Below are 23447 nucleotides of genomic sequence, written 5' to 3'. Positions count from 1 at the left end.
AGAAGCTGAGAAAGTAGGTATATGCCTCGGTTGTATTTAACATCACTTGTATGCACCGCGGCGTTTACGAAATGCTGATTTGGGTAGGTCCAGGAGTTCGGGTTGTTTTGGCGGGGGAACAGGGGACGGCGACACTGTGCCGCGCGACGCCGTGCCGTGCTGTGCCATGCTGCGTTGTTTGGAGCTGCTGTGTGCTGCGTGCTGTGCCCTCCGCTGGAGGCGGGCGGCGCCCGGGGAAATCCGCCCCCGGGGGCTGAGCCGCGCTCGGAGCTGGGGAGAGGGAGGCTCACCGGCTTCCCCCGGGGTCCGACTAATTTAGGTCCTGTGCAGCTGATTGCACAGCGGGCCGTTTGGCGCCCGAGTCCCTAAAAGCCTCGGAACGACGCAGGAATTCCGTTTGCAAACGCAGCACGAAGTGCAAGGCGTGCTGCGGGGGCTCCGAGCACCCAGGAGGTGCCGAGCACCTCGGGGGGACCTTACCTGCGGCTCCTCCGCCCTCCTTTCGCTAGCAAGCCTCCCTGTGTCTCCCCCCGTCCCGAGTGTCCCCGGGGGTCTGCTAGGATCGGAAAGGTGTTGGTGTTTTTATTATTTTTTTTTTCATGTGTGTATACTCTCACGTGGAGCAGCAGCCGGTTTCGCTTGGGCTGGCAACTCCAGCCGGTTGCTCGCTGTCCCGTTTCGATCCTCCCTCAGCTTTGGTTGACCGAAATGGCCCGAAGCCCGTTCCGAAAAGATGCTCGTGCGGGCTCCCAGATGCTGAGGTTCGGATCCTTTGAACGTCAGCGCAGCCTTCTGGTAACAGAAAACATCCAGACGGGTTTCGTTTGTGTACTAACAGCCCTCGGACGGGAGAGCAGCACGCTTCAGAGCCAAGGTCCGCTGCCGGCGTTTCAGCAGCCGGCTCCCCGCCGGTGCTTGCGGGCTGCGGTGCCCCGGGCGGCGGGGACTTGGCGGTGCCGGCTCCGGTCCCGTTCCCGGGGGGCAGCAGGGACGAAAGGAGGCGCGAGGGCGGCGGGGGGCAGCAGCAGGTGGCTCACGACGAGCCCCGCGCCTTCCTCCTCCTCTTCCTCCTCCTCCTCCCGTTCCCCCCGCGGGGCCGGTGGCCGGGGGAAGCCGCCGCCGGAGAGCTCGGGGGGGAGAGGAGGAAAGGTCCGGGGCTGCTGCGAGACCCCGGGGGGCCGGAGGTGAGCGGCTCCCCCCTGTACCCCTCGCCGGCTCTCCGCCCCGTGCCCAGCTCCGAGGGCGCAGACGAGCATCCCTCCCTCGCCTGCTTTGCTCTTTGCTCTGGACGGGTCGCCAAGCCGGCCGCGCCGAGCCGACGGGCACAGGGCTCAGGGGGGAGATGTGGAGGTGTCGGGGGGCTGCAGAGCCCTGCGGGAGCCCGGGCCCGGTGGGGCAGCGGCTGGTAGCCCCCGGGGCAGGGCGAGTCCGGCCCCGGCGGCGGCTCCCGAGCCCGCACCTCGGCGGTGCATCACTTGTCAGCAGCAGTGGCACCTCCCGAGCCGTGATTCCGATTCATCTTGGCATCGGGTTTTATTCTAATGGGTTAAATTGGGTTCCCTTTTTTCAATTATCCCAGGTTTGACTGCGTGGTGTTGCATGACAACTCGCAGTTTCATCGGGTTTGGCAAAGCGAGGTTGCTCCGTGAATCCGTATATCATATCACATCAGATCAGCCTGAAGTTTGCTGTTTAGCGACTCCGTTTGAGAGGCTTTTTATGAAAGTGGGAAGGGTTGATACAGTCCATGGCTGGTTCGGTACGATTTGAAAGGAAAAAAAATGTGGAGAGATGGCAACAACACGGGGTTTGCTCTCAGCTGTGAATAATAACAGAACGAAAAAAACGACACGATGCGGAAAGGCTCCGCTCCCTGCAAGATTTTTAGCAGGCTCCCAGTCCTCGCCTTTTTTTAATTTCCTAATATGTTCTTTGCTTTATTAGTTTTATTTACAACCAGCTCCCCATTAACACCTCACCTGATTACTGAGGAGCTGAGACAGCTAATCAAGAGAATCCAGCGAGGCAGCCCAAACTGAGAGGTGGGATTTAGTCCTCTTTCTGCTCGTTCTCCCTCTTTTTTCGTTTGTTTGTTTGGTTTGTTTGGAGAAATATTTTGAAGCCAACAGAAAATAAAAGGCAGGTATAAGCGTGCGCTGGCGAAGGGTCAGAGGTTAGAAATTCACGTCAATTCTGCATTAGAGGCTGTGTAGCGGGGGAGAGGGAGAGGGGAAAAACCTCCACCAAGCAGCTTGTTTATTTTAATTAACATAGGGATCCTCTGCTAGGAACAAGGAACAACCTCCATCTACTGGCTAGATCATCGCCCCTCTTCTCCATCCAAAAGCCATCCCTCATCACTCATTAAGGAGGGTACAATTTTGGAAGAAGCTTCTAAGGTCTCAAGGTAAGATCCTGCATGAGCCTGTGCTAGCAAAGCAGTTATTTCGACCTCACGGATGTCATTTGCGGGGTGTTTCTTTGGCGCGGTGCTTTTTTTTTTTTTTTTTTTTTTTTTCTCCTTTAAACACCACAGAATGGTCGTTTCCCCAGGTGTATTCGCAGACAACATTTGGTGCGTGTGTGTTTTAATCTAGAAAAATAGCAGCCTGGGAAGACTGAGCCATTCGGTTTAATAAAAAGGAGCCCGCGCTCTTTATTTTTTTTTCTTTTTCTTTTTTATGTATCTTTTTTCTTGCCGTGGAACGGCTCCTCTCACCTGGCTGCGAGGCTAGCCTTTACGGGTGCGCTCTCCAAAAGCGGCACAACACGGTCATTTCCAGCGGCTTAATTACAACCGGAGTGCGAATGCGGCTGGGGTTAATACGAGCCAAGCGAGGAGCTAACAACGCTGAGGTCCTCCTCGGTGCGCACAGTTTCGTGTCAGACAATAACCTGCCTCTCCCGCTTCCTCCCGGCGGTGCGATGGGTTTGGGTTACCCCAGCGCCTGGCCGTGGGGATGCGCCTGGGCTTACCCTGCCAAGCGCCTAATGGTTTCTCAGTTAAGCACCGTCTCTTTCAGAGGCCGAATGCGAGGCTTAATTTCCGCGCGTTAAGGTTACGGGAGGTCCAAGCGCGCCGGGCTTTTCCCTTTTTCCGTTCGATGCCGGTCGTGCCGGGCTTTCCCTGCCCCGGCTGAGCGGCATTTGCTCGGCTCCGGGCTACAGGCGAGGGGCGAGGGGCAGGAGAAGGGGGGAGATGGGAGAGGATGCTGCTCCGGACACCAAGGTGGAATTTTAAACAATACCGGGCTTTTTTAATTTCTATTTTTAGGAAACGCAATCATTTCAATGCTGAGAACATCGGCTAATTCCATACCGCCGCCGACGGATGTAACCCCACGAAAATTTTCTTTCTTTGTGTCCAGATTGGTTGGACTAGGCGCAGACTTCACAAAGCGAGGGGGCTGAGCGGGAACAGCACCGCACTCCACCGCCAGCCAGCAGAGCACGACGTCGCGTTAGGCTTTAGGAACAGACCCGTCTGGCCCCCCCTCCCCCGGCCCGGGGTCGCGGTCCTGCCGCTGCTCTTCCCCCGCCTTTGGCACCGGCGGCACGGCGCGACCCCAGGCAGCGCTGCCCGGCGCCCTCCCCTTCCTTTGCTAATTATCGCCGGTCGATAATTAATTTGCACGGAGCCGTCGTCCCAGACCCTGCCGACCAAGCGCAAGGTCGTTCACGCTGTAAGGGGCTTCAGCCCGTCGCCCGTGGCCGAGAGGAGCGCGGTGCCGGTGACCCGGCTAATCGCCGGGCTGGCAACGGGGCCGGGGGCGAGGCCAGAGCCGGCCGAGGCCGCCCCGGGGCCGCCGCGCTCAGCAAGCGCGGTCCCTGCGCGGGTCCCCGCGGCCACACGTCCCCTGTCACCCTCGGCGGCCCGGGAAACCCGTGCCGAGGTGTGCTGGAAGGGAGGAGAGCCCCCAGAGCTCCTGCCGTGGAGCTCGGGTGCTGTGGGCACGGCGCCTCGCCCAGCCTCCCCGGCGCGCTGCGGCGCAGGGAGGTGAAAGCGCCCCGCAAGGGGACACCGCGCTGAGGGCCCGAGTGCTAATGCAAATGGATCCAGCGGGGATGAAGTGGAGGGTTTGGATTTTAGGTTCCCCGTCGTGCTCTTTGTGGGCTTTTTTCTCCCCTTGCCGAGGGAAGCAGCCGGAGCCGGCGGCCTCCGCGCTGCAGCCTCCGGGCTCCGCGGTGCCAACCTGCAGCCGGGGGGGGACCTGGGAACGCTGAAATAGATTTCCCGTGATCTCCCACAGGCCTTTCGGAAACGGAGAAGTCACGTTCGATGCCAGCAACGAAGTTTTTGGTGTCCCTTTAGGTAAGAAGCGCTCCGGCAGCATCAGCACGCTGAGCAGAAAACGCTTTAGGAACGCCCGGCCTCCTCCGGAGGAGCGGCCGCAGCGTGTCCCTAACGCTAGCTGACGGAGCAGAAAGGAAGCCCTCGGGAATTAACCGTGCCCAGCCGGGGCAGGCTCGCTCACTCCTGACTTTTGTTACGAGCCTGCCCAATTATTCCTAGCGGCGCCGCGGGGCTCAGGTAGGGCCGGGCATCCACAGCCCGGCCTGCCGGGGGCTGGCAGCCCCTGCCCCTGCCCCGGGAGAGGGCTCGGGCCGGCTTTGGGGTGCCCCGGGCCGCTTTGGGGTGCCCGTGCCCTGCACACGCCGGAGCGGAGCCGCCCGAGGCTGCGGGGCAGGGGCAGGCAGCCCGGGCAGGACGGCCGGGAGGGGATTTTCTTGCAACCGCTCAACCCAAAGCGTCCCGAGACGAGCTTTTTCGGCTCTGCGGGCAGCGGCAGGTAGCAGGGAGCAGCCGGCACACGCTCCCGTCCTGCCGGGGAGTTACGGCCCCCCGAGGAGCCGGCCGCCCCCTGCCCGGCCCTGCCCGAGCCCCCTGCCCCTCCCGGCCGGCCTCGGGTCGCGCAGCCCCTCGCAGCCGCCTCGGCCCCGCGCCTGGGCTCAGCGGGCGGGGGGCACGCGGCGAGGGGGGCCCGGGCGAGCAGCCCCCGCAGCCCGGACGGAGCCACCCCGGGTATTTTTTCCTGACGCCTTGTTGTGCTAATTGACTTGTTTTCTCCAAGGAAAGCCTCTCTCCCTCCTCCTTCCCCACACGCAGGTTTTTCTTTTTCTCTTTTTTCTTGTTATTCCTTTCTTTCTCTTCCTTTAATTCTTCCTTTCTGTCTTTCTCTCTCTCTTCCTTCCTTCCTTCATTTCTTTTTTGTTTTTCATTTCTCTTTCTTCCCTTCTTTCTTCCTTCTTTCTTCCTTCTTTCTTCTTTCTTTCTTCCTTCTTTCTTCCCTTCTTTCCTTCCTTTCTTTCTTTCTTGCTTTCCTTCTTTCTTTCCCTTCCTTCCTTTCTTCCTCTCTCTTTCTTCCTCTCTCTTTCTTCCTTTCTTTCCTTTCTTTTTTTTTTTTTTTTTTTTTGACCGTGAGTGCTCTGCAGGAGACTCGGGCTTGTGGCGGCATCTACCCGTTTTAAGGAGATTCCCTTACCCCTTTGAGTCTCGTCGGTTTTATAGCTATTACTCTCTTATTAAAACGCACACACACATACAACACATTGATTTCCATCCAAAAGGGCTAATTACATTACTTACAGTAAATAGCAGCCCTGCTGTCCAGGGTCTAGTGTGCCAACAGAGAAAAAAAAATCCCGGCTTATTTCACTTGATTGACTTCATCTTTGTGTGAAATTGTGTTTTATGAGCTGTATTCTGGCACTCGGAGGAATGTAGCAACATTCAATCTGCAAATAACATTAATTTTAGCTACTTAGGGGGAAAGAGAAGGGAGGAAACGGGCTGCCTGGATCTTGGGTTACATGGAAGAGGTGACTCGAGGAGCCCCTGAGGATGTCTCTGGGATGCTGTGGAAAGGAAGTGGGGGCTGGGGTACTTGTTTCACTAGTCGCGCTCGGGCTTGGTGTGGAGCGTCCCCCAGGGAGCGAGGAGCGCAGAGCTGCCGCCAGGAAGATCCTTCAGTGGGGATCGAGGTGTCAGGAAACAGCCGGCAGCTGTTCCAGAGAAAGGCAAGGAAGAGTGGTGTGAAAAGTAAGTAGGAAAAAGGGGAGAGGAGGGGAGGGGGAGCAGGGAGAGAGATTAGCCAGGAAGGAATGCATCGCCCGGACCCCTGCGCGCAACCAGCGCCCGCAGCCGGCAACCGGGGAGCGGCCGAGGGACGAGACCGCGGCGGGGGTGGGGGCCTTCCCTTCCCTTCCCTTCCCTTCCCTTCCCTTCCCTTCCCTTCCCTTCCCTTCCCTTCCCTTCCCTTCCCTTCCCTTCCCTTCCCTTCCCTTCCCTTCCCTTCCCTTCCCTTCCCTTCCCTTCCCTTCCCTTCCCTTCCCTTCCCTTCCCTTCCCTTCCCTTCCCGTCCCTTCCCTTCCCTTCCCTTCCCTTCCCTTCCCTTCCCTTCCCTTCCCTTCCCTTCCCTTCCCTTCCCCACCCCGGGCACAGAGCCGTACCCCTTGGCCCGGCCCGGCCCGGCCCCTCGCCGGGCGCCGCCAGCCCGCGGGGCTCCGGGTTTGGGGGAGGCGATAAAGCCCACCCCAGCCCACCCCAGCCCACCCCCAGCCCGGCCGCGGTGTTTGTCACGGCTTGCCCATCACTAGGGGTTGAGAGGAGTATGACAGGTCTTTGTTGTCTGAATAAAAATCAGTGGCAGCTCAAGGGAGAGAACTCCTCCTACTAAATTATCAAAAATGGGCTGGCTTTAGTCTCTTAACAAATTGGACAGAGCTCCGGAAAGCAGCAGTCCCAAATCCAACCTACAGGCACTGGGAACTTTAAAGCAACCAGGGACTGCTGAAAATAGCACTTCTTTTTGCTTTCTTTGTATTCAAAACTATAGCCTTTCCCGAGCGCTTCTACTGCCCCAGGTCCAAGTCTCTCCAGACAGGAGCCCCGGCTCTCCAGAACAGTAACAGATCCTTTAGCTCGCTTTTGTTATTTTATTTTTTTAATTAATTATTATCACATTTTCTCCCCCTTGTTTGTTTTCTGCACATCTTCAGGAAGCCCTCGGTGCTTGTGCAAAGAGAATCTCCTATTGCAACCTCCCTCCCTGCGCTGTGCGCCTCGGTGTAAACCTTTTGGATGATCTAAAGACTCTGGGGTCTGTATATGGAAATAGTGGGGTGCAGAGCAGAAGAAAATACTTGTCCTTTCCGTCCCCCAGCCATGCTTTTCCACGGGATCTCCGGAGGCCATATCCAAGGAATCATGGAGGAGATGGAGAGGCGATCCAAGACCGAGTCCCGCCTGGCCAAAGGGGGACAGATGAACGGCCGAGAAACGGTAAGAAGGGAGCTGGCCCCGCTCGAGAGGGGTCCTGCAAGCGTGGGCCCCCACGGGACAGCCCCGGCTTGTGGCAGCCAAAGGCGCTTCCCCCCCCCCGCCCCTTCCCCGCAACCCTGCGCTTGTAGAAACTGTTCCCGGCCAGCCAGCCGTAGGGCCGGGTGCCGCGCCGTGCCGTGCCGTGCCGTGCCGCCGGGCTCACTTAGTCATTTGTCCCCCACATGCTGCCGGGTGCGCTCTCCGGAGCACGGGGGGAGTATTTGGGGTCGCTGTTAGGGGCGCTGCGAGCAGCAGCCCTGCGGTGGCCGTGCCCCGTCCGAGCGGGACCGCGATGTGTGCTCCGCTTTCCGCGCTGCTCGCACCTCCCAAACGAAACCCCGCAGCCCCCGGCTGCTTGCTTTTCCTCACCGTTTCTGGCCCCAAGCGGGGGGCTGGCAGAGAGGGGGCTCTCCCCGAGACCGATGCCCGCCCGCCCCCTTTGGGGCGGCAGCGGGGGGGTCCCGCAGCGCTCTGGGCCCCCCCCCCCCCCCCCCCCCGCCCACTTGTAGGGCTTCTGCGGCCCCGCAAGGACCGGGCGCAAAGTAACGGCCCGGGGCCTGCGCCGCCGCTTCGGGCCCTGGGGTCTCCCCCCCTCTGTCCTAAAAAAGCCCCCGCTTTGTTGCGGGAGGATTTGCAATGTGAATCCCACTCGCCTTTCCGATCGCTGTAAGAAAGGGGCGCGCAGCACAACTTCGGGTCGGAAAATGATCGCAGAGTTGCCGCTTTCAAACACTTTTGGCCGCACAGGGAGGTGCTGGGGGCCCGTTTTCCCCGGCACTTTCCCGGCGAGAGCGGCCCCGGGCTCCGCGGCGGAGCTTTTGTTGCGGCGGCTGCTCCGTGCCCCTTTGTGCGGATCCGGCTCCTCCCGGGGCGCCCGGCCCCGGCAACCCGCACAAGTTGCTTGGCGAAAAGGTGCTGGTTTTCGGCGAAACCCGGCCAGGGGCTGAGCGCTCGCTGCTCTTTGCACCATCCACCTGTCTCCTCTCCCCAGCTCCGCTTGTAAACGGCCCGTTCTCCTCCAGAGACGGGCTCGGGGCTGCTTGGAGCACGGGGGAAAACTGACGGGAGAATTGGTGCGAGCGCGCACCCGTGCCCCAAACTTGCAGCGCGGCAGAGCGGTGCTGTCCTGCTTGAAAACGCCGTTCCCCCGGAGCGCCCCGATCCACAGGCGAAAGCGACGGGGAAGCTCCAGATGTAACTTCCAAACTCGGAGAAGAACCGGCTCGGCTTCCCTTTCTAAGGCCTAAGCAGTTGCCCCCGCATGTCCAAAAGCCGTGAGGCTGTTGGGGGAGGGTTAGAGGGGTGCAGCCGGCAGCCGAGGCCCGGTACCAGGGCTGGAGGGTCGCGGGGAGCGTCCCAGCCCCGTCTGACCCGCGGTCGCGGCGCGGTTGTCTTGCAGAACATGCCCCCCCTGAGCCCCGAGAAGCCCGCTCTGTGCGCTGGCTGCGGAGGGAAGATCTCCGACAGATATTACCTGCTGGCTGTGGACAAACAGTGGCACCTCAGGTGTCTTAAGTGCTGTGAATGTAAACTGGCTTTGGAGTCAGAGCTCACCTGCTTTGCCAAGGACGGCAGTATTTACTGCAAGGAGGATTACTACAGGTACAGCAAGCAAAACCGCAGCCCCTCACAAGGCATTTCCGCGCGAAACGCGCTTTAATTCCGCGCGGGCTTGCCAAGGCGGCTTCTTGCGGCCGGCGGTTCCCTGACCGCACGCCCCTGTCCCCCCTCAGCAGCCTCCCCCGTGCCGAACCCAAACGGGTGGCCGGGGGGTGTGGGGCACACGAGCCCCGCAGGAGCCGTGCCTCGGGTGTCCCGCTGCCCTGGGGTAGCCCCCAGCGGAGGCAGCCAAGGGCCGACAGAAGTTTCCCCCTGCCCGCTGCCTGCCGTTGTTTTCCGCCGCTGGGGAGCCGAGGAGCGCGGCTGCCGAGCCCCGCAGCGCGGAGCCCGTTCCTCGGCCCTAAAAGCAGGGGGAGCTTTTAGGGGCCCCATCCGCCCCTACCTGCGCTCACTGGCGGCGGGGCGGCTTCTGCGCGCCCAAGGGAACGGGGCCACCCGGCGGAAAATAGCCCCAGGCGCTGCTCCGAGCAGCCCGGGCCGGGGCCGGGGGCTCCCCGCCGACCCCCCCGGCCGGGAAGGAGGCGGGTGGGCAGCGGCGGGGGCGGCCTTCCCCTGCTCTTCTAGTTGATGCCCACTTCTCCGTTTCCCTCAGAAGGTTCTCCGTGCAGAGATGTGCCCGCTGCCACCTTGGGATCTCGGCCTCTGAAATGGTCATGAGAGCCAGGGAGTCGGTGTATCACCTGAGCTGCTTCACCTGCACCACCTGCAACAAGACTCTGACCACGGGCGATCACTTTGGCATGAAGGACAACCTGGTTTACTGCAGGGCCCACTTCGAGTCCCTTTTGCAAGGAGAATACCCCCCTCAGCTGAGCTACACCGAGCTGGCGGCCAAGAGCGGAGGGCTGGCGCTGCCTTACTTCAACGGCACCGGCACGGTCCAGAAGGGGAGGCCCAGGAAAAGAAAGAGCCCTGCCCTAGGAGTGGACATCGTCAACTACAACTCAGGTGGGAAACACACTCTGAGCTCTCCTGCCCCTCCGCCAAGAGCTCGCTCGGGCTTCCCCTCGGCTAGGCAGTGCGCGAGGGACCCAGGCAGGCCAAATCTTGCTTAACCACTGGGAAATCAAACAAACAAACAGCCCTCTGAGGGCTGCAGGGTTTGCGGGAAAGCTAGCAGCGGCCCTCCTCAAGGGCTGTCTTTGCCTATTAATGTCAAGCACCCAAACTTAGCCACTTCCCAGGGTAAAGACAAAAACAAAACAAAACAAAACCCTGACAAACACCACAGAGTTCTTTCTCCATAGGAACCTCAGAGATAGCGGTACCATAATCTGTATTTTGCGAACAAAAACCACTTCGTCATTTAGACCTCAAATTAAAAGTACCCAAAAGGATCAGCAAAAAATAATTTTAGAGAAAAGTCAGTGCATGGCTCCTACGGCGTCAATGGAGTATGCAGGCACTCAATAAAGATAGGAAACCCATAGCAATGAACTCTTCAGGCTAACAGTTCCGTTTTACTGGCACATAAACAACCGAGCTGCACAAGAGGCCAACGAATAAATGCTGTTCCCTGCAACTAAGCCTTAACAAATGTAATTAACGAGAACGGGCTCTGCTCTCTTAAGGGAAGGCAGGGAGCGAGTGGTGCTGTCTTAAATCCCCCCTAACTTCAGCCACTTTAAGTCCCCAAACCGCGTCTAGAGACAGTGCTGGCGGCCGGCGGCGGGGCGTTTGTGGTGGCCAGGCGCTTCAGGCGGGGGTTCACCAGGCGGGAGAAGAAAGCAGCGAGGGCTAAGCCCAATTACGCAGCTCCCGACCCCAAAATGCTTGCAGCGAGCGCAGGGAGAGGGACGCGCGCGGGCTGCGGCCTCCCTGCCTCCCTCCGGCCTCCATCGCAGCCTCCCTGACTCCCTCCCTGCCTCCCTCCGCCCCAAAGCCGCTCGCTGCCACTGGGGGCCCCTGCGCGGCTCCTCCTGGCGGGCCGGGAGCTGCTGCATCTCCTCGGAGCCGCGGGCCTCGGAGCCAGGGCAATCACGGCGCTAATTGTTCCTTGTTAATTGAAGATGACATCGGAATCCCTGGCTCCGGAGCGGTTTCCAATCAATGCTGAAAGCTGCTAAAGAAAAGGGGACCTGTAGCACAGCCAGGGCTCGCTCAGTCCCGGCTGCTGAGGGGGGGGCGCCTATGCCTCCGGTTCTCCCTCCCTCACCCACATCCCCTAAAAATCCCCTTTAAACAGAAACGTTTAGGGACAGCTTCTCGTCAGGATTAGGATCGGAAATTAGGGAAAAATGAAAAGCTGTGGATATGACAAAACACCGCCTAAGCTTCAGGTCAGGACTCGAGAGAGGCATTATTTGCAGGCGCCGTCAGAGTTTTCGTGCGCTAGTCCTAAAAGTCTCCTTCGTTACACCAGCGGGGGATGTCAGTTGTTTCGCCGACTCCAAAATGGGATTAAAACCCACTGCTCACGATAAAAACGCAGCTCACTTCATCGACATCTCGCAGAATTAAAAACAAAACAAACAAACAAAAAAGCCGCTTTAATCTGATGCTTTGGACTCACTCTAGCTGGCCGAGAACTGTGACCTGGTAGGGCCGTAACGCTTTTATGTAGTCGTTTAAAGCATTATCTAGCCGTGTCCAGCGCTGACACATGCTCTCGACAAAACACAGCTTGCAGCCAAACCGCGCAGCCGGCGCAAACGACTGCAGCCCACCGCCCCTCCGCGCTCCAGCTGCAGGGGGAGGAACAGGAGGCTCTGCCCTTCCCGAAACGAGCAGCGGGAGCCGAAACGGTTTCTCCCGAAACACAAAAGTCTCCGAACACTCGGCGGCCACCGCCCCCCGCTCGCGGCCCCGGCCCCGCACGGCCGAGCGGGGCACCGCTTCCAGCGGGCGGGCGGCCCCCGGGCAGGGGACAGGGGCTCAGCCCCGCACCCTGGGGTGCTGGGGGCGGCTCCTGCCTCCCCCGGCCGGGCTCGCAGCCCCCTGTGGCCCGGCCCGGCCCGGCCGAGCCCCCGCTCCCCGCAGCCCCCGGCGCGGCGCAGCCTCCCCGCGGCCGAGCGGGTCCCCAGGGGCGGCCACCAAAGGCTCGCTCCCGTCGGCCCCGGTTTGCTCAGAGCCCCGCCGCTAACACCCGGAGGGGAAGGGGAAGCCCAGGTCGGCCGGGGCGATGTGGAGAGAGTTTCCCACCGGGGGAGCGAGCCGGGCTCGGGTCAGTGCCACTGAGCCGCCGTCCCCAGCCGGCCACGCGTAAAAACGCGTGCGTGTGCCAGCGCCCCCGGCCCCGCGCTCCTTTTGTCCCGGGGAGCGGAGCTCGGGGCCAGAAGGGACCGGGTTCTGCCTCCGGATCCACAGCAGCCTCCCTGGGCTCTGTTCTGTTCAGCGCTTTGATCAGCTCCCCGGCTGGAAAGTGGGAACGCAACGATAAATAACTCGAAATGTTCCGAGGCAAAAGCCGTTCCTACTGGTGAAGTGCCTGGAAGCAATGTGAAAAAATGGGAGAAAGTATTCAAAAGTACTTAAAACATTCAAAGCTTTCTCTATATTACCTCTTCTATCACAGAATTAATACGTATTTTGAGGGAAACCGTGTTGACTTACAGCCAACAGGATATAGAAATGGGATGGTGAAGAAGATTTCCCTAGGAAAATATTTTACACAGCTGTTGCTGAAAGAGCTGTTTACTTTATTTCACAGTATACATGTGAAAAATTCTTGGCAATAAAAAGCAAACTGTTGTAGCTCTTTCCAAAGCAAAACTAAATTCACAGCCCCGTGATCCCGTGGCAATGAAATGAGCAACAGTCTTGCCCCATTTTTCGCTTCCCCCTAGTTCCCCGGGCAGCAGCGTAAAGCTCCGCACTACCACGCGGCAAAGCCACGCAGCGCTGCTCCACCCGTGGAAAACAGAGACTGATCTTAGCACTGCATTAGCTGGGCTGGTCTGAGGATGCTTGGAGCCCCGTTCCCAGTTTCTCGTGGAAATGAAAGCCAAAGTCAATCAAACAAAAAAGGGACAAAAAGCAGACCACAGAGCCAAAGGCAGTAAGCAGGACAGAGGAGCCCGAGGAAGTTCGCTTTGCTGCTGCAAACGTGAGCGATCGGAGAGGAAGCAAAGCAAAGCAAACAAACAAGCAGCTTGCAACTGTCTGAAGTAAAACTCAAGGACTGAATTCTGGTAATCTGATTTATGTCAGCGTACGAGTTACTGGCCACACGCCTTAACTGAAGGCAGTGTGATTGCTTGTGAAAACAAGGAGTAAATACAATCCAAATCTGGTCTGAAATTGTTTTCAAGGCAAATTTCAACCCCTGGTATTTTCAGAAGTGTCAGCTCACTTTGTTTGAAAGTGCAGATATACTTCCTACCAAGCCCAGAAGCAAACTTAGCTATAATTAACTATTCACCTGATTTTCTGTCAAAGTGTTGTCTTACCAGCATCTGTTCTTGTTGACTCGTCTTATAATTCAAAAGAGAAAGCACCTTCAAGAAGCTTTTTATTTTCTCCTGGTTTCAAGTTGTTTTGCCTCTGTTTTTAGCACTGTCAACATCAATCTCTGTATTGTGTGATTTCTCTCCTTCTCTCCTCTCTTTTTGGAGAAACCGGGATCTACTTGGCCTAGTAAATAATCCACTGTTTGAGAGCAGTTCAAAAATTCAAATGAGCAACTAATGAAACTTGATCTAGTTTACACACATTGTGAAATATTTTTAATTAGCTGTTCTTTAAAGTTGTTTTTTAATTAATATGCTCTACCATGATTACATCATCAATTCTCTCCTGTGTGACTGAGCTATTTTTACAAAATGGGATCCTGAAAGTAACCCAATTGCTTTTAAGCCAAAAAGAAGAATACAGGTGGTTTTCCTTCTTCTTCTTCTTCTTCTTCTTCTTCTTTTTTTTTTTTTTTTTTTTTGCCAGTACTATCACCTCGTTCCCCAGGGTGAGATGATGATGCCACAGTCCCTGAAGAGCTGCAACTCTAGTGTGCAAGTCACACCCATAAAAGTGTAATCTGGAACAAAGTCACCTTTTAGAGACACTTTGAAAATCCTAAGCCAGAGAAATCAGGGAAACTCTTACACTTTGGAGCCAGTGTTCGCTTGTAGAAATGTCACAGATCAGGACCAGCGAAGAGCTGCTGTGGATTGGGATTGAGACCGAGGGCCTGAATCAAGCCCCGACACAGCCGCTTTCTGGAGATGCTTTACAGAGCAAAGTCTCTAAGCAGTTCGCATGAACTCCCAGGCAGAGTCCAAAAGCATTCATTTTAGCAGCAAAAAAGTCCAGATTTTATGCTTTCCTGATCAACTGTCACAACAAACCTTCCTGCCGCACATCTTTTTTTATAGGTGCTTGCGATTTGGGGGAAAGCTCAGGAACACTCAGAATGCTGGCTTGACCTTTATTCTCCTCTCGAGCTAAGAGTGTTTCAGTGAGTGAGATTTCAAAATCTGAATGAGATTTCAAATGACTCTTTGGATGCCCAAAGCAAAACCATCACCACAGGGAAAAGACTTGTTTGAAAATAAATGCCAAAGGAGAGATAACTTTCTAAGTCTGCCCTTAGTAGGTAAAGGCCCAGGAGACATAGCATGTTTTAAAAATAGGAGAAGGTCATCTTCTTGATTTTTTTTGTCTCATTTAATTATCACATCTATACTTATTCTTGCGCCACGTTAGCTCTTCCTTCCTCCCTTGCTTCCTTCCAAATAGTACATGCGTGATGATTTTTGCCTTGATTCGTTTATCCTACGTGGTGCACGGCCGCTAACTCCTTGTTTCCTTTGTTCATTGCCCAGGTTGTAACGAGAATGAGGCAGATCACCTGGACAGAGACCAGCAGCCTTATCCCCCATCCCAGAAGACAAAGCGCATGCGCACCTCCTTCAAACACCACCAGCTTCGTACCATGAAGTCCTACTTTGCTATCAACCACAACCCAGATGCCAAGGACCTCAAGCAGCTTGCCCAGAAAACAGGCCTGACCAAGAGAGTTCTGCAGGTAAGAAGCCACCATCACAGGCTTGCCAGCATTTTCCCCTACCCCTGCCAGCCGATAGCATTTCCCGTATGCATAACGAGAGCGATATATATACAAATACTTTTGTTAGCTGCGTCCCTAGTGGGTTTTCAGAGGGGTTTGGTGTTACACAGCAAGAGTGCCAAATATGTGCCTGATCACCCAAAGGCAGCCAAACACTGCAACATGATTTGTAAGTAGCTGCATCCTCAAGACGAGGAAACAGCCTCCGCAGCCTACCAACTCAGGAGATACCCTGGGATCTGTAGTCTCTTTGTGGTGGCCTTACTAAGGAGAGAGGTAGCGAACCTACTCATTTTACACACACTGGGTGAAGCCTTTGGGCTCCTGTGACGCATTGAACGTGGCCCCTCAGTGAGCTGATCCCCCAGTACACAGGAGGGAAGCTTTGACCGCTATGATCTCCAGGACCAGCCTGTTCCCTGTTATCACTAAGGGCCTCCATAGTAAAAAGTTACCTCTCTGCGAAAGCGCCCAGCAGACGACGTTAATAAAAATCCCCATAAAGGTGCGTGCTAGCTCAGCGAAGTTAAAGCGAGGGATGTGTTACATGCAGAGTGCCAAAGAAGGGCAGCAATCGAGATAGAAGGAGAATCTATTAGCGGCGATTGCTCGTCTGTGTTACATACCACCTAAACCATTTTCAGTGAACCTTACGGAACAGAAAGACTAGGTGACCCGTATCAACAACCTGTACGACAGGGATGGTGTAATCACCCCTCCCTCCCTTTCTCATCAGCCTTTTAAAAGGATTGAGATAAATTTCAAGCCTTGGCAAAGATCTGTTCATTCACCCTTTGCCTCGATCTCTGTTGTGAGTCTTGACCCCAACCCTCTCCAACCCAAGAAAGCACCATGTGGCCATCAAGAAGTTGCTCCCCTTGGGTGCGTGAGCGAGCAGGTTTTTTCCAAGGCTGCCCCACGAGGTCTGCAGGCTGGGCTGCCGCGTTCCAGCGAGCGCCGTGGCGCCGGGCCCTCCCGCGTGTTGTAGTCAGGACCACCAGTAGCGAGCGAAGCTGTAGAGCGACTTGGGCGATTTGCCACACAAATCAATCGGCAGGACAATTACGTAAAAGCAAGAACAAAGACAAACAAACACAAACAAGCATCGGTAAAGAAATCAATTGGGATTGGTTTGCAGGTTTGGTTTCAAAACGCGAGAGCCAAATTCAGAAGGAACCTTTTGCGGCAGGAGAATGGGGGTGTCGATAAAGCTGATGGCACCTCGCTTCCGGCACCGCCCTCAGCAGACAGCGGCGCACTCACTCCACCCGGCACTGCGACCACTTTAACAGACCTGACCAATCCCACTATCACTGTAGTGACATCAGTGACCTCTAACTTGGACAGCCACGAATCCGGGAGCCCCTCACAAACTACCTTAACGAACCTTTTCTAACATTTCCTTTTTTTTTTTTTAATCTTACTCTTCTTCTTTATTATTATTATTATTATTATTATTATTATTATAATTTTTATTAATTTCAAGCCTTTTTAAAAAAAAATACAAAATAACAAACCCACAAAATATTTGGGAAAATAAACAGCTTGATGTGTAGCATCTGCAGCCACTTGGCAAATGAGTTTGAAGTAATATGTTGCTATAATAAATGAAGATTTATTGTTGATAAACTGTACTCAAATTTTTTTAATTCATCAGACAACTGAAGAGAAGGTTATGAATCATTCCAATAAGTGCCTCTTAAAATTGTATGTTACTTATTTCCAGAATCTTGAAAAAAAGATTACTACTACTACAAAAAAAAAACAAAAAACAAAAAACAAACAAACACAAAAACCAACCAACCAAACAAAAAAACTAACAACAAAAGCAGAAGTTTCTTTTCCCTCCTTGATAACCAGACAAAAATCAGTTTAATTATAGCCAAAAGAATGCTCCTTCAGGATTGTATGTTCACTTCTGGCATTTAAGAACACAAAATTTCATTTTATTTTTATAATGCATCTACAAATTTTGTATGATTTCTTTTTTTAATGTAGAAAAATAAATGCAAAACGAATTAAATTAATCATTGGACTAGTCAGACCGCAAGTCCCAGTGCTTTTTGCTTATGCACTGGTCACAAGGTGACCCCGCTGAGCACTGGGGCGTCTCACTGGGACAGCCAAACACCCCTCCGGCAGTTCTTCACCCAGCTGGGACGTCCCTGGCCACCGCTGAAAGCTGGTGGAGGGCTGCAGAGCGAGCCCCAGCCCGCGCGTGGGGGTGCTGCTGCGAGTCTCTGACTTCGCCATCTGTACGGGCAGGAGGCAAGATGCGGGGAACACCCTCCAGAGAGAGCTCACTGCTCTAAGGGCAGTATTAAAGTAATAACAGCAGAGTGACAACTCAGGCTGGGAGTCCCACTGATCTGAAGAATTGCAGAGGGAGGGTTTTTCATTTTTCTCTGCAATCGGTCACACAGCACTGATTTGGAATTAAAAAAAAAAAAAAAAAAAAAAAAAAAAAAAGAATGCAGTTTGCTACACGGCTTCGATGCCATGCTATTAAAGCGAACAGCCTCTTTAGTGAGCACAAAAATGATTTCCAAGGACGCATACGCACATGTACGGTTAAAACCAGTTTTTGATAAATCATACTTTTTCAGGGAAAATGGAAATAAGCAAAATATAATTTATTAAGACGTTTAAGGAACATGATTTTAGTACAATTTACTCATTGCTATTTTGAATTTACTTTAGATGTTTCCTGAGATTGTATCAGACTCTTTGTTTAACACAGGAACGTAAAATCTTTAGTTCATTACTATCTTTAACATATACTTTAACTTTTAAACTTTGTATAAACGGAAAAAAAAAGTTAGCAAAAATTCTTACAAAATTGGGAATTGGCAGTGAATAATTTTAAAACAGATAAACTCAGAAGCCTTGTGGATGCTGATCTGAATACATTTCTTAGTTTACAATAGTGATCTTTCTCTTTTTAATTTTATTTAAGCTAAAAGTCTGAATGGTCTGGGCAGTGGTGAATGTTCATTTGTATCCTTTTATTGTAGTTGAACACCAATTAGATTGTGGAGAGTCTCAGAAACAAAACGAACAAAAAACAGTCAAGATCTATGTCTTGCTTTTAGTGGATTGTTAAGAATAACTTTGCACATATACCCCACTTTTTAGACACCATCAAATCTCCTTTTTGGTGGTCAAAGTGGCTATTTAATATATTTTAAAGGTGTCCTTTTTGGCTGTATAAATGTGTGGTTACATATTGACAGTTCACTGCCCACATTAAAGTGCATTATTGTAATTTTTGCTCAGGGTTTTTAGAAAATTAGCACAGAAAAGTAGCTTATTTTTAAAAAAAGATGATGGAAGAGATGTTAACACTGTAATAGAAGAAAGGTGTGTTTGCCATTATATATTTAGCAAGTATGGTTATCATCTTCTAAGGATATTAAATCTTGACTTTTCCTATTTCTATTATCTTATGGGCATTTACCACTAACCAGACCAAACAACCTTGGTAAGGCTGAGATCTTTATTAATACACTTTTACAGGTAAAAAATATTGATACTTATAAATTTTGTTCTTTGACAGAACAATATATGGTACTAGAGATCTACTTTATTAAGTAGACTAATTAAAACTCAGTTCTACTATGTGCCTTATGATATACCTTGGGAGTAAGTTTGTGAAAAATCAGGATATACGTGTTGTTTGTTAAATTAACTGTTTTAAGCCCTTTTGACACCTCACTAGTTTTGTACTGTTTTACCTCTTATTTCTGAAACTCTTTTTATGGTGTATCCTGTTAGAGGGGACAAACATGTCATAGAAAGCAGTTGTGCACTCTTTCAGATATAGTTGATAAATCCAATAATCTTATATATTGAGCTTCGTGTTTATAGTACAGTAAGTGGTCTAGCAAAATTGTCCATGTTTCTTTGTTTATTGATAAATGCATTGTATAGAAACTATTTCCCCTAAATATTTATGGACCAAACAATTGTGATATATCCTATTAAATTTGTGTGAATAAACCATTTTGAATCTAAGGAGTATTATTTCCCATCAGTTTTTTATTTTTATTTTTTAATTATTATTATTATTATTATTTTGTTTTAATTTAAAGCCTACATGTTCCAGTGTGTCTCTGCTTTTACTGTCTCTGTGAACAATTGGTACTAAACATGGAAACACGCCCTTTTAAATATTCTAAAATACGGTTCCTTCTTAGGTTTTCAATTTCTTCATATTCAATGTATATGCTACTGCTGGTGCAATTTAGATTTTAGCCTCTTAACTCCCCCTTTTTGAACATGCAAAGTAATGCCCCACTGATTTGATATTGAAACCCTGTCGTAGACTTCTAAAAAAGCCAGAGAACTAGTAGCTAAAGTTATTGCATGACAAATATAACCTAAATAATATGATGAAATGAATCAAGATTTAATGCTAGGTATATTGAACACAAAATAGAATTGCAGACCCCGAAAAGCCAGGTTGCTCTGTAGTTTAATAAATTGTCACTATGATTTCTTTCAGGGAGAACAAATCATGGGGCATTACAGCCAAACATCCCGACGTTTGAAAATTCCCTAAAGTATTAAAAGAAGGGGAAAAGTTTGATCGGAAATCCACTGCAGTGAAGACAAAGACAATATTAGGTTATGATAATCATACATTTAAAAATCTATTGAGCCAAAAAATAAAAATAAAAGACTTGATGTCATTTCCTGAATGTTAACAAAACATATGTTATTTTATGGTGTCTAATTAACAGAACTGAAGGCTTCAACAAATTGTGTGGTATTAAAAACAAACTTAGAGAAACTATGTATAAAACCAGAGCAACCTGGCAGCAATCTACCCAGCCCATATTTGAAGAAAACTTTTCTTTCAAAATATCACATTTGTCAAGCACAAGTACCTGTAAAATAAAATCTGAGTGCATTCATTCCACTTGCTTGCTAATGTGTACTAGTCATATCTGTTAAATGGCTTTTTGTAAATTCAAAGAGAACTTTTCACTCATTCAAAATCATAGGAATCAAAACCCAGTAACCTTAGTACTATTGTTTCTGAATTCTTTTTTTTTTTTTTAAACGAGACAAATCTGCATGCACTTTTCCATCTGTCACATATAGTGTACATTTCTGTATGATGAATTTCTCTTTGATGTTTCTTGTATAATAGCTTTCATTAATAAACATTTTATTTGATGCAAACATAGTTAACTTTATGTAAACACATAGCTAATTGTTCCAACTAATTTAAACTTTTATTTTGAAAAGAAGCAGTACAGTGCAGTTCCAATGTGTTATATATATAAAATCAAAAAGAATGAGGTAGCAATACTGTTGCACAGCATAAAATTATTTCATTTGGTGTTTACTTTTTAGTTTTTTAACTTGTTGTACAAAACTGACATGTTTTTTTAAAAATTCCCATCAGTATCAACAATAAAATAATCCCCAAATTCTTCATCAATATAAGATAACATAAGCAGGATGTAAAATTCTCAATGACTTTTAGAATACATGGATATAATTTGTGGTTCCCTGAGCTGTTTACATGGTCACTATGCAATGAGCAAGTACTTAACAAATAGATGCTCCTAAGACTCCCAGTCCAAATCACAGATGATTTTTACAAGCTGACAAGCAAGTGTAAAAATAACCAATTATTAGTAATGAGGTTTTGTAACTGTTAAGCAACTATTTGCAGAAAGATTTTTTAAAATATATTCCTATTTAGCTGTATAGCCAAAGCATATGTTAAACAAATTAACATATAAAAGACTTGCCAGAAAATCTTTCATTAAGATGACATTTTTATTATATACTAATGAACCCTATGTAAACAATGTAACTTTTATGAATGATGGACATTAAATATTTCACTTACGTGTATCCTCAGCATTTTGCATGTTTTCTTAAACTCTTCCAGTTTCTGAATTCTAAAAAGAAAACCATACAGTTATTAACAACATAACACAAGGTTACATACAGATTACTGCAGCGACCTCTGGAAACTGGTAACCAAGAGTGTTCTAACGGCAATAAAAAGGTATCATTTATTGGTGGCAATTATGGGAAGTATTGTTTAAACAACACTTTTATAGTCTGTTGTAAAGTTCTATGGAAAAATGTTAGCATGGAGGACTTAATTCAAATCAGCTTGATCAGAAATTTAAGTATATTGTGAAATTCTTAAACCAAGCCTTATGTGTATTTATTACTGCAGAAAGAAAGGAAATGTAGCACAGTGATTATTCATATCACAGCCATAATGTGGTTTCCCCTTGTTGTCCACAGGAAAATTTTACAAACATTAATTATTAAAATTGGTAAAGAAGTTGTTGGTGTTTAGAGCCATGAGAAAACTTATGTACTATAATTTTCCTTTTGTAAATCACTGCATTCTTTAATAAGTTGGATTCCTTCTCCCCCTGATTTAATACAGACATATTTCTAGTCTAAATTATTGTCCATGTGCTGCTTTTTTATTCTGATTCAAATTAGAAAAAAATAGTTAAATACTCCTGGTGAAATACAAGCTCCACTAAAGCCAATGGTAAAATTGTCACCGATTGAACTGCAGTCAGGACAATTTTACGTTTCCCAGTCTGATCAGTGATAGTAAGGTTTGCTTTTCTTAACAGTGCTATTGTTTGTTTGGAGATGATCCTGCACATAGTGCTCTGATTGGTGTGAGTAGCTGCATTAGCCAATCTAAGATTTTTTACAAGGTAAGAATATCTGTTTCCTGCACTAAGAGAGTAAATGTTGAAAGGGCAGCATTATACAAGAAAGAAAAGTAAGGAATAATTTCAGACAAGATTTGAGAGAATGCAAGACAAACCTAGGTTTTCACTTGTCAGAAGTGAGAAATGTGTTGGGGTTCTTTCTAGTGGATACATCTAGATGCAGCATTTCTTTGCACTCCTGGTCTTGAAATAGAAGTCAATTTGTGCAGTCCTAGAACATCTGACTAAGAATTATTTGCCAGAGAAAAGGTTTGCAGGACCAGGTCAAATGACAGAAGGCTGACACCAAAGCAGACTGAAATTGGTGAATATTCTCTCCCTGATTCCACAGGCTTTGAGCCAGGAGCTGAATGAACATAGAGACTAAATTACTCTCGTCTCTAAAGAAAGCATAACCTTCAGAACGAGACAGAATGTATAGGACAGCCATGCCGCTCTGTGCTTTGGATTTCATTCTTCAGAGCTGCTAATCCAAGCACCTGGCACATGCATTAAATTGACTTCAAAATATTTCTTTCTCCTTCACCCAAATACAGGACACAAATTATACTACTGGAATTTCCAGAAGCTACTATAGTGTTGGAGACTTTATTCAGTTATTCTGCAATGTTGAACAATTCTTCCGCGCTTCTCACTTGACACAGACTCATCTTGACACATACCTAGATACATATCCTTGTCTTGCCTTCACATAACCAGTACTTTCATATCTATTTAAGTCATTCAAACCTATACGAAGCAACTCTCCAGGCTTACACATTCCAGCAAAATCAGTTGTCATAATTTCTGTTTTGTTGCTTCTCTGAAGTAAGACATTTTTCCAAAGCAGTTTTTAGGTTATGATTTTGTACTTTCATACGCTTTTTCTTTTTCATAGCTTTGGACCGAAAAACAGTAGTCCTTGAAACATCTACGTGTACAGATTATTTTGCTAGCTTTTCCTGTAATATCCAGAAAACCAAAGTTACTGCAATCATTGAATTCATGGCTTGCATGTTTCTGTAAGAGTGTTCCACACTGCAAATAGTTTTAATCATAACAAATGACATTATATGCATTCAATTCTATTTTTACTAATATGATAAATATTGGAAATGATAGCTTCTTGGCTGCAGTCAGTTCTGGATCAAGTGTGCTTCTGTTTTTGGAAATGGGATTGCGAGCAAGCATCCTTTGAAATTTTTGTATTTGCTACTGCTAGGAACAGAGAGCTAGACTAAAGGCCTAATTTAGCTTGACAAAAATCAGTGTTATTTTCTGGTTTGCCCTCTTTTCAAATTGGACTTAGCACACTGAGGATAAAAATACTGACAATAATTATTTTAGTGGTAGCAAGTAAAAGTTAGATATGTTTCCCTTTTGCATCTCAGTTACATGCTTTATTATAGATTTCTGAGTCTGACCAGATGCATAGTATTTTGAATCTGTGAGACTCATGCATAGAACAAATAAATAATAAAGGAAGGAACAATCTAAGGAATGGTTATCAAACTACAAATATAAGCAGTAAGTGAGAGAAATGTGATAGCTTATCATCCTATGAAACCTGATTGCACTAATTTCCTTTTGGTGTTTGGACTTACCAGAGTGTAAATGACCAAGTAGCCTTCTGTGACCACATATAACTTGATGCTATGACTGAGATGCAGTAGGGAACAATCTGTAACAATAAATTTTCAGGAATAATTATCTAAGCAAAATAACAAAATGTTACTGAACACCAGCAAAATAAAACTTGTCATCAGGAAAACCAAGAACGCCAACTATATATTAATAT

At 49.5% G+C, this 23447-nt stretch overlaps 1 protein-coding gene across 8 annotated transcripts; it reads left to right on the top strand.

The window, feature by feature from the left end:
* Positions 1–296: 296 nt before the first annotated feature.
* Positions 297–20721, top strand: LHX9 (LIM homeobox 9). 8 transcript variants are annotated; one of them, XM_040565726.1, is made up of 7 exons: positions 297–570; positions 2289–2407; positions 7164–7282; positions 8721–8923; positions 9534–9889; positions 14698–14900; positions 16081–16742. In XM_040565726.1, the coding sequence occupies exons 3-7, from the start codon at positions 7166–7168 to the stop codon at positions 16336–16338; spliced, it is 1137 nt and encodes a 378-aa protein (XP_040421660.1). In that variant the 5' UTR covers positions 297–570; positions 2289–2407; positions 7164–7165; the 3' UTR covers positions 16339–16742. The 8 variants fall into 8 exon arrangements, with proteins under 8 accessions (XP_040421660.1, XP_040421658.1, XP_040421657.1 ...); XM_040565724.1 differs by lacking the exon at positions 297–570 and adding an exon at positions 1845–2042; XM_040565723.1 differs by lacking the exon at positions 297–570 and adding an exon at positions 1845–2042 and having other exon boundaries at positions 2275–2407.
* The last annotated feature ends 2726 nt before the right edge of the window (positions 20722–23447 follow it).

Source organism: Cygnus olor, chromosome 8 (assembly GCF_009769625.2).
Source record: "Cygnus olor isolate bCygOlo1 chromosome 8, bCygOlo1.pri.v2, whole genome shotgun sequence".
Taxonomy (NCBI): Eukaryota; Metazoa; Chordata; class Aves; order Anseriformes; family Anatidae; genus Cygnus; species Cygnus olor.
The sequence above is the reverse complement of the archived record's forward strand: the minus strand, read 5'-3'. Positions and strand labels throughout refer to the sequence as shown.

Excerpts from the sequence above, each read along its gene's own strand:
- LHX9 (XM_040565722.1), top strand. The coding sequence starts at position 7,109 with ATGGAAATAGTGGGGTGCAGAGCAGAAGAAAATACTTGTCCTTTCCGT. Across the intron at positions 7,283-8,720 it reads AGATGAACGGCCGAGAAACG|AACATGCCCCCCCTGAGCCC; the intron begins GTAAGAAGGGAG and ends GTTGTCTTGCAG. Across the intron at positions 14,901-16,080 it reads TGACCAAGAGAGTTCTGCAG|GTTTGGTTTCAAAACGCGAG; the intron begins GTAAGAAGCCAC and ends ATTGGTTTGCAG.